Here is a 10,842-nt window from a genome sequence, read left to right on the forward strand (position 1 = left end):
CGACTTCTTTAGGCAGCATTTTGTTAGAACTGACAGTTTTCTTACAGTTTTTGTTGAAAAGCTTTAAATTTATTTATGTCTTGAAACGTGTCTTGAGGATCTTTAAATCTAAATCCCATCACACCAACTTATTTTTGTTTCAAACGTTCCATGGAAAGTTTCTGATAACTTGGGCAGCTTTGCAGCAGGAGGCTGTCCTGCGACACAGGCTGATGAGGGACGGGAGGGGAAGAGGCAGGAGAGGTTGGGCTGGGATGGGCAGGAAGTGTGCCTCTAGCACCAATTATAAACATGACCCTTCTGGACACCTAAGGGTCATTGTTTACGTCCATCACTGCCTGCCACTTGTGCCTGTCTGCTTCTTCACGTCGGCAGAGCTGTAGAGCTGTAAAAGGCGAGCAGAAGACCGGGAAACCATCACCTCGCTGCACGCTCGACTTCTTCCATCTTCCAGGGGGAATACTTGCGGATTTTCTTTATGGACAAATAATTTCTCTGTAGTCAGTCATGTACAGCTCCAGCTACTCTCGGGCCAAACTGAGCCCAGAGGTAAGGCACCTGAACAAGTCCAAAGCGAAGAGCTGCGGCTACTACATGAGGATCGTCTTCCTCTTTTCTTCTCTCATCCAGTCACTCATCATTGTCAGCTTGGTGCTTTTTGTCATCTACGGACAGCCGGAGAAGACTGCAGCAGATAAAAGGGTCAAGGTCAGTGAGCTGGTCTAAGTTTGGTTTATTAAACTGAAGCATTCAAATGTTTTTAAAGACATTTGAATGTCCAGGCCGGCCTTGAATAACAACACAACAGCTTATTAGTAGGATTATGTTTTGTTTTCTTAGATTTCAGTGATGTCATGTTTTCCACTGTAAATATTTTAATTCTAATTATTTTAGTATTTTACTTGATTTGCCAGTTGTTCTACTATCATGAGTAGAGCTGTAAGAAGCGTGGCTTTGATGCTGAGTGCTGTTATCCTGCAGGAGCTGGAGCTGGGCTTCAATAAACTGAGTGACAACAACATCAAGCTGAGGAATGAGAAAAGTAAGCTGGAAGCTCAGCTGAAGGCTCGCGCTGAGGAGAGAGCAGCTCTGGAGAGAGAGATGGCGAAGCAGAAGATTGATGCCAACAAGACGGAGCAGGATTTGAAGAAAAAGTCTGTAAGTTCACTTCCCCGTTGGTCACCAGCGCACGAAAATATCATCGTGAGTCATTCTTCAAATGTCTTTGTGTGTGTTTTCTTCACAGGAGGACTGCAACAGGTTACTGAACCTAGCACGGCGCCCCCTCCCTCCGATACAGCCCCATATCACTAGAAGCAGCACGAGCAGTATGTACCTCATCTTCTTCTTCTTCTCAGTTATTTATCGTCTCATCAAACATGAAACATAAACAGTGTCTGCAGAATCTTGATGCTGCGGATCTTTTACCCAAAACGCTTTTGGGTAGCAAGGTTCTCTTTCTGCCTAAACAGTTAAACATGTTGCAAAACATCTGGAAACTCATCATCTAATAACTCTGAAGCATTAATAAATTATGCGTTAAGCCTTATAGCATTATTGGAGTTGGCCTTAATAAGAGTAAAATCGTCCTGTGACAGTTTCTGTCTGCATCCTCCAGGCGAGCTGAGTAATCTGAAGCGACTCTACGATCAGCAGGAGGCCAAGCTGGACGTCGTCAACTCAAACTTCACCCAGACGGTGCAGAATCTGCGGGATGAGTTAGACACAGCCGTCAAAGACCGAACGCGCCTCAACGTCGAGGTGGTGGAGCTGCGGCGCCACAACACCTTTCTCAGGGAGCAGCACGCCTTGTACACCAGGTACGTGTGTGTGGCGTGTGCGACTGAAACAACCTGAGAAATAAGCAAAGTTAAAGTGTTTTATTTGATTCTTTCTGCCTCCACCAGCAAGTGCAAAGAGGACTTTGCAAATTCTCTAGAAGGCATCACGACGGTGACCAGAGAATTCTTGGACCGGATAAACAAACTGTTTCCTCACCAGCTCACCTTTCACCTCACCTGCAGCAGCCAGCGGGAGCACATGGACAAGATCAAAAACAGCTGCACGAACCTGTCCAGAGACGTGGAGAACAAGTTCCAGGTTTATCTCGACAATGTGGGGAAAATGGTAATTTAACTTTTTTAATGCCTCGGTGGAACCGTGGTTATACTTTCAAATCACTCTTTGGTGCAGCTGCTGCCAACTCAGGTCGTGGGCCGCATCCGCTTCCTCCTGAGGCCGCATTTGTAGACAGATTACGTCACAGCGACGCGCCGAAGGCTGTCCAAATTCGTAGACTCCTCCGAATGCAGCCGACAAATGCGTCCTTCATTTCCCCAGATTTGAAGGATGGGTCGGTTGTGTCTTTCGTGGCCCACCATATCCCAGAATTGACCCTGTGCACGAGAAAATGCTAACTTCCTGGTTTGAGACCGGATGTGGGGTTGTACATTTCCGGTAGCTTTACTTTGCGGTCAATCGCTACTGCGAAGATATTCTCCAAAATTGATGTCCAAAACTCGAAAACGGAACGATCGCGTTAAGTTACAAAGAGGAGAAGGTGGGAACACTCACCACTGCTGTGTCATAAAAATCTAATGATCAATTTTGACGTTTAAAGAGTTTAAATCGATCTGTTGTTTACATCACTCAACACAAGCAGAACTGCAGCAGAAGACACATCGTCCACATTCAGAAGCACATCTCTGTATAGTGACTGGTCTCATGATTTAAACAGGCAAATGTTCAGCATTCAAACTACAGGTGAACAATAGTCAAACCAGATGTTTTCCCCGTTATGTCGATATCAGCTAGTCAAGTACACACCTACACAGCATGTTAACAAACCGTGAAAAAAAGCCACACAAAAAATTAATGATTGCTGGTAACGGTTTCTATACATTAGTATTTACGAAGGGTATGTTGTGACTTACCTTCAAAATTACAGCGGTCCCTCGCTATAACGCGGTTCACCTTTCACCTCGCTGTTTCGCAGATTTTTTAGTGCAAGTTTGCATGCTTTTTTACGTCCTGCGTCCTGATCGCTGCAGACGATCTCCTCCGTGACGTCTCTCCTGTACAGAATCGCTGCATCTATCGCTAGCAGTGTGACTCTGAAGTGCAGTGCTGTATGTCTACGATGTACACGAAACGTTTTGCACCGTCAAAAAATAAAATTGGCTACTTGATTTCACCTATCACTGGTTATTTTTAGAACATAACACCCGCGATAAACGAGGGACAGCTGAGAAATATAACATTTGAATCCATTTTCTCTTTTCCCCTGAGGCGTGGGGGAAAAATATCGACAAGTCGATGAACATCATTTACAGATATATTGAGTAAATGCCCGAGACATCTATAGAAATGTAAATCGCCGCTTTATTTATTTATTTGCTTAACTTGTTTTGGACCGTAAACAGGGCGCGAATAGGACACCGGAAACAAAGCTCCCCACAGGAGTTTCTGCACCGGAAGTAGCATATGCTAACGTGCACATAGTAAATTCATAGCGCGGCCCAGCCAAACTCCAGTTTCCAACAATGGCGGCCGCTATTAAGTTTTAAAATTACTCATACTAATCTTTCTGGGTCACAAAATAAACTTTTAACTAATTTTCAGGCGAGAAAGTAGCTGTGTAAACATCAAATATCTGCTCGGTTTATCAAGATATCGCATTTTTGCAAAAGTGCTTCGACGTTTTCGGCTACCCACCAGCTCGATAGCTCGCCGGGAGCTCGAGGGTTACGTATGCGGCCGAGAACGGCACAACTCCCGGCACATCATTTTCAGATCACCGCGGACTTTCGCTGCTCGGGTTAAACGTAATATATAAGTCACTTAGACAACCTAAAAATGTTATTGTTGGGCTTTTTTCAGTGTTTTATTTGTTTGTGAGTAAATCCGTTTGGCTGAGATTAAAGTTATTACATTAGATCAAATAAAACTTTATTAATCCCCCGGGTGGGTTCCTCCTTGGTTTTTACACAGCTGACTAAACGTCAAACAGAAAACTGATTAAACAGAAGCATGACACGGTCGAGAATTTACGCCAGTGTCCTGTTATATTTTAGATAGCAAGGAGCAGACGGCTGAGTTTATTAAACTCCACCGAGACAGAGATGCATCAGATCAGACAAACAATCAACCAGATCTGTTTTTTAAAGAAGGGGTGATAGGCAATCATAATTTCAGTTCATTTTATTCTGAAAGGTCAGATAAATATAGTGAGATATAACGTGGAAGAGAGATGTCTGCATAAAAGAGGTTTGCTTCAGTAAATTAACTACTTGAGGGAGAGGACGTGTTTATTTTCAGGCAGACTTTCAGCCTTTAAACTTTTGAACTCTCCCTGAAGAAGTTAAATCTGTGGAATATCCCAGAGTACAATCTGAGTGGGAAACCGCTTTCTCAAGGGAGGAAGTCTCTGCATTGTATCATTGCTGATAAATGCAGCTAAAGAGACAGATGTCCTGTGAGGCAGTGCCAGGTTAAAGCAGACGTGAAGTGTGTCTCTGCTGATGCAGCACTTTAAAACGAGCCTCGGACGCCTTCGAAGTGTCGGGTCAAAGTTCTCAAAACTGCTTAAAAATGTTCAAAACGTCATAAATATTTTGATATTTTTCATGTTTTTACTCAAAATTGCAGCAGGGAAAGCAAAAAAAATCTATCTACTCATATGTTGTCCATGATTAAAATAAAATTGTGTTGTTTTGCTCTCAGGTGTCTGAAATTCAAGAAAAGTCCAGTCAGCTGGAAGTGAAAAACAAACACTTAATCTCCGACTTCGAGGAGTGTCAACGCAGTCACTCAGAGTTTGTTGACAAAACGTCCAAACAGTCGCACATCGCACAAAAAGCTCATGATGATAAGGTAAATCACATCTGGATGGACGGGAAGTGAGAGCCCACCGTGTCGTCACAAAGCAAATGCACCATCTATGTTCATCTACTCCTGTTTTATCTGCTTTTCTGAGAGTGCAAATCCTGCAGTTTCATATTCGACACAAACACTGTTTGACTTACATCGTGTGTATTTTCCTCAGGTTGAGAAATTACTGCAGGAGAAGGAAGAACTGAGACAACAACTGTCCAATATGAAGGTAAAAGACACGAACAAATAAACAAACAAATACTCTGTCACAGAACGAAAGCTTGATTAGGACTCGGCACAGATGTTCACTTATTGTATTTACATTTGACTCAATCTTGAATCTCAGCTGATGAAGATTCAATTTCCCTCCAATCGGAATTATTATTTATCCCCAAAAGCTGAGATGTAACCATGTCACATCCTTCTCAGAGTGTCATCCACCTCTGAGCTCTGAAATCACAGCAGATTACATAGACATCAGTGCAGAGGTGAGGTGGTGAGGGGGAATTGGGCAGGAATCTGAGAATCTGCAGCAGCTGCAGGGCGGATGGAGAAGCGAGATAACAAAAGAAAGCTGCACTAATGTGCTGACTGTGTCTAACGTTAAATGACCTTTGTTTTGCAGCCCGGTGCTAAACCTGCAGGCTTTCAGGCGTCCTCGCTGCAGGGCAGACACACTCCAACTAACTGGACTTCTGTAGGAATAACCGGCATCTTCAAAGCTCCGACGGTAAATGTTCAGATTGCTGTTTGCTGCGAGATCGAAGCTTCATCAGCCTGCAGATATCATCCCTGTGACAATGATCAAATACTGATGAGAGCTTTACACGTCCAGCTTATTTTACTTACAATATTTTGATGTTTTATCTTCCAGGTGAAATGAAATGATGCGTCCTGGTGGTCAGAGAGAGGAGAGAGGCAAATCCAGCCCACAGCGCTCAGGACTTTGTTTTTTAAAGCATGTGTATATAGAGTGTGCAGATACTTTGCCTCCATATAGTAACTGCATCATGTGTTTTTGAACTTACTACCCAGGTAAATGTAAGAAGTAGGTGTACATGTGTCCTTTTGTGTGTCTGTCTGTGCAGGTAGAAAAACTGACTCTGGAAAAATACTTTTGTTTGCTGTGAAACGATGAAATTTCGTCCCGCTGACATTAAACATGTAACAAAGACTCAGACACAGCTTCAGGCAGCAGCTGCTCACTTGATGTGATAAACAGACTAGTCTTAAAATAGCAACTGTTAAGTGTCCCAGCGGCTGGCAGCTCTTCACATGAGATGCTAACGTCGCCCGGATGACAGAGCAGATGTCCATTAAGTAGTAAACACGCGGTCACGTCGGCCGAGTCGCTCGAAGTCGTAAACACTGGATGTCAAAAAGAGGAATCCTGAATTTGACTGAAAACACTTTGTTTTTATGATCAGTTTAAAGAAAAGAAAAACAACAAAACAGCTGAGTCTTCATGAACTGTCATTTCCCAGTTTCGTTGCTGTTTTCAGGATTTACTGCTTCCTTTTCTCATCATGAGCACGCTGAGCACGTCCAGTCTGTGGCAGGAAACAGAAGTCTGCTTTTCTGATTATTGTGGATCCGTTTGGACATGAAAAAGATGTCAGGAAAGCAACAGAAATACAGTGAAAAGTCGTGTTATTTGCAGTGTTTTCAGCTTCTGACTGGAAGACCGTTTCATGGCTACTATTCATGTAAATACTGTATATTTAATAAAAGAATAAACAACCATTTGATGTTAACAGTTATGCAGTTTTTTTAAATTTTACCAGACGTTCAGCTTTACAGGGTAAGCGTGTGTGAGTGCGCGCCTTTTAACACATCAGGTTTTTCGGGAAGTATTTCTACCTTAAACTTTTGTTTAAAAAGTGTTACAGTTACATCTTTATACAAACATTCTCAGAAACTCAAAGCTGCAGGTGACTGACAACCAGTTTCACACGTGAGACCTGGGCTGTGTCCCAGTTCAGGGTCTGCAGCCTTAAAGGCCGCATTTTAAGGCCGATTAATTCAATTCCAATTCAATTTTATTTATATAGCGCCAAATCACAACAAAAGTCGCCTCAAGGCGCTTCATAGATACAGAGAAAAGCCCAACAATCATATGACCCCCTATGAGCAAGCACTTTGGCGACAGTGGGAAGGAAAAACTCCCTTTTAACAGGAAGAAACCTCCGGCAGAACCAGGCTCAGGGAGGGGCGGGGCCATCTGCTGCGACCGGTTGGGGTGAGAGAAGGAAGACAGGATAAAGACATGCTGTGGAAGAGAGACAGAGATTAATAACAGATATGATTCAATACAGAGAGGTCTGTTAATACATAGTGAGTGAGAAAGGTGACTGGAAAGGAAAAACTCAATGCATCATGGGAATCCCCCGGCAGCCTACATCTATTGCAGCATAACTAAGGGAGGATTCAGGGTCACCTGGTCCAGCCCTAACTATATGCTTTAGCAAAAAGGAAGGTTTTAAGCCTAATCTTAAAAGTAGAGATAGTGTCTGTCTCCTGAATCCAAACTGGAAGCTGGTTCCACAGAAGAGGGGCCTGAAAACTGAAGGCTCTCCCTCCCATTCTACTTTTAAATACTCTAGGAACAACAAGTAGGCCTGCAGAGCGGGAGCGAAGTGCTCTAATAGGGTGATATGGTACTACAAGGTCATTAAGATAAGATGGGGCCTGATTATTTAAGACCTTGTATGTGAGGAGCAGGATTTTGAATTCAATTCTGGATTTAACAGGAAGCCAATGAAGGGAAGCCAAAACAGGAGAAATATGCTCTCTCCTTCTAGTCCCTGTCAGTACTCTTGCTGCAGCATTTTGGATTAACTGAAGGCTTTTCAGTGAGTTTTTTGGACATCCTGATAATAATGAATTGCAGTAGTCTAGCCTGGAAGTAATAAATGCATGAACTAGTTTTTCAGCGTCACTCTGAGACAGGATATTTCTAATTTTAGAGATGTTGCGCAAATGGAAGAACGCAGTCTTACATATTTGTTTAATATGTGCGTTGAAGGACATATCCTGGTCAAAAATGACTCCAAGGTTCCTCACAGTGTTACTGGAGGCCAAGGTAATGCCATCCAGAGTAAGAATCTGGTTAGATACCATATTTCTAAGCTTTTCAGCGCCGAGTACAATGACCTCAGTTTTATCTGAGTTAAGAAGCAGAAAGTTAGTGGCCATCCAAGTCTTTATGTCTTTAAGACATTCCTGCAGTTTAACTAATTGGTGTGTGTTATCTGGCTTCATGGACAGATAGAGCTGGGTGTCATCTGCATAGCAGTGAAAATGTATGCTATGTCTTCTAATGATGCTGCCTAGGGGAAGCATGTATAATGTAAACAGAATTGGTCCTAGCACTGAACCCTGTGGAACTCCATAATTAACCTCAGTGTGTGAAGAGGACTCTCTATTTACATGCACAAACTGGAGTCTATTAGATAGATATGATACAAACCACTGCAGTGCAATACCTGTAAAACCTACAGCATGTTCTAATCGCTCTAATAGAATATTATGGTCAACAGTATCGAATGCTGCACTAAGGTCAAGAAGGACAAGCACAGAGATGAGTCCACTGTCAGAGGCCATAAGAAGATCATTTGTAACCTTCAATAAAGCTGTTTCTGTGCTGTGATGAACTCTGAAACCTGACTGAAACTCTTCAAATAAACCATTCCTCTGCAGATGATCTGTTAGCTGTTTGACAGCTACTCTTTCAAGGATTTTTGATATGAAAGGAAGGTTGGAGATTGGCCTATAATTAGCTAAGACTGCTGGGTCTAGAGATGGCTTTTTGAGTAAAGGTTTAACTGCAGCCACCTTGAAGGCCTGTGGTACATAGCCGATTATTAGAGATAGGTTGATCATATATAAGATCGAAGAATTAATCAATGGCAGGACTTCTTTGAGCAGTTTTGTAGGAATGGGGTCTAAAAGACACGTTGATGGTTTGGAGGAAGTAATTATTGAAGTTAACTCAGAAAGATCGATTGGAAAAAAAGAGTCTAACTTAACATCAATGGAACTAAGAGTAGCTGTAGATAATATTACATCTGTGGGATGATTATTGGTAATTTTTTCTCTAATGATAAAAATTTTATTTGTGAAGAAGTTCATGAAGTCATCACTAGTTAATGTTAAAGGGATGGTTGGCTCAACAGAGCTCTGACTTTTTGTCAGCCTGGCTACAGTGCTGAAGAGAAACCTGGGGTTGTTCTTATTTTCTTCAATCAGTGATGAGTAGTAAGCTGTTCTGGCTTTGCGGAGGGCTTTCTTATAAAGCAACAAACTATTTCTCCAGGCTAAATGATGATCCTCTAAATTTGTGACACGCCATTTCCTCTCCAGATTACGAGTCATCTGCTTTAGGGTACGTGTTTGAGAATTATACCACGGGGTCAGGTACTTCTGATTAGAGACCTTAGTTTTCACTGGAGCTACAGTATCCAGAGTCGTACGTAGTGAGGAGGTGAAATTATTAACAAGATAATCGACCTCTGTTGGGGTAGCGTTCAGATAGCTGCTCTGCTCTGTGTTGGTACAGGGCATTGACGATGATAACAGTGGCTGGATTATATTCTTAAACTTAGTTACAGCGCTTTCAGAAAGACATCTACTTTGATAAAGTCCATTCTCCACTGCTGCGTAATCAATTATTGTAAATGTAAATGTTATCAAGAAATGATCAGACAGGAGAGGGTTTTCAGGAAACACTGTTAAATGTTCAGTTTCTATGCCATATGTTAAAACAAGATCTAGAGTGTGATTAAAGTGGTGGGTGGGTTCTTTTACATTTTGAGAGAAACCAATTGAGTCTAACAACAGATTAAATGCCATGTTGAGGCTGTCATTTTTAGCATCTACATGGATGTTAAAATCACCCACAATAATTATTTTATCTGAGCTCAGAACTAAATTAGATATAAAGTCTGAGAAATCAGACAGAAACTCTGTGTAAGGCCCAGGTGGACGATAGATGATAACAAGTAAGACTGGTTTCTGAGTTTCACAGCTGGGGTGGACAATGCTAAGCATCAGGCTTTCAAATGAATTAAAAGTCTGTCTTGGTCTTTCATTAATTAATAGACTGGTGTGAAAAATTGCTGCCACACCGCCCCCTCGACCTGTGCTTCGAGATTTCTGGTAGTTAGAATGACTCGGGGGTGTTGATTCATTTAAACTAACATAATCATCCTGCTGCAACCAGGTTTCTGTAAGGCAGAGTAAATCAATTTGTTGATCAATTATTAAGTCATGTACTAACAGAGACTTGGAGGAGAGAGACCTAATATTTAATAATCCACATTTCACTGTTTTACTCTTTGGTTCAGATGTGGATACTGTATTGTTCTTTCTTTGTGATTGTTTAAGTTGTTTGTTGCTGGTTTTTAGTTTGTTTTTTGTCTTTTTGGAAGCAGACACAGTCTCTATGGAGATGGGTTTTTGGGGGGGTAGCAGGAGGAGAGAAGCTGCAGAGAGGCGTGTAAGACTGCAACTCTGCTTCCTGGTCCCAACTCTGGATAGTCATGTTTTGAGGGGTTTAATAAATTTGTCGATATTTCTAGAAATGAGAGCTGCTCCATCCAAAGTGGGATGGATGCCATCTCTCCTAACAAGACCAGGTTTCCTCCAGAAGGTTTGCCAATTATCTATGAAGCCCACATCGTTTCTGGGACACCACTCAGACAGCCAGCAATTTAAGGAGAACATGCGGCTAAACATGTCACTCCTGGTCTGATTGGGGAGGGGACCAGAGAAAACTACATCACGTCACAGCGACGCGACGAAGGCTGTCCCAATTCAAAGGCTGCTCAAAATGCGGCCCTCAAATGCGTCCTTCATTTCCCTGAATTTTAAGGACGTGGCGGTGTAGACTTCGTGGCCCAACATATCCCAGAATGCATAGCGTGGCGGTGGGTGTGGATAATTTTGCCGAAAAAAAAAACGGTGGATGAG

The 10,842-nt window shown here is 42.4% G+C and overlaps 1 protein-coding gene across 1 annotated transcript; it reads left to right on the forward strand.

Annotated features, from left to right (window-relative positions):
• Window positions 1-255: 255 nt before the first annotated feature.
• Window positions 256-10,377, forward strand: plvapb (plasmalemma vesicle associated protein b). The gene is made up of 9 exons (XM_085136908.1): window positions 256-708; window positions 982-1,158; window positions 1,247-1,328; window positions 1,619-1,820; window positions 1,908-2,127; window positions 4,723-4,872; window positions 5,045-5,101; window positions 5,498-5,602; window positions 5,747-10,377. The coding sequence occupies exons 1-9, from the start codon at window positions 508-510 to the stop codon at window positions 5,753-5,755; spliced, it is 1,203 nt and encodes a 400-aa protein (XP_084993034.1). The 5' UTR covers window positions 256-507; the 3' UTR covers window positions 5,756-10,377.
• The last annotated feature ends 465 nt before the right edge of the window (window positions 10,378-10,842 follow it).

This window comes from Neolamprologus multifasciatus, chromosome 17, assembly GCF_963576455.1.
Source record: "Neolamprologus multifasciatus chromosome 17, fNeoMul1.2, whole genome shotgun sequence".
In the NCBI taxonomy this organism is placed as follows: domain Eukaryota; kingdom Metazoa; phylum Chordata; class Actinopteri; order Cichliformes; family Cichlidae; genus Neolamprologus; species Neolamprologus multifasciatus.

Excerpts from the sequence above, each read along its gene's own strand:
- plvapb (XM_085136908.1), top strand. The coding sequence starts at position 508 with ATGTACAGCTCCAGCTACTCTCGGGCCAAACTGAGCCCAGAGGTAAGG. Across the intron at positions 709-981 it reads CAGCAGATAAAAGGGTCAAG|GAGCTGGAGCTGGGCTTCAA; the intron begins GTCAGTGAGCTG and ends GTTATCCTGCAG. Across the intron at positions 5,102-5,497 it reads AACAACTGTCCAATATGAAG|CCCGGTGCTAAACCTGCAGG; the intron begins GTAAAAGACACG and ends TTTGTTTTGCAG.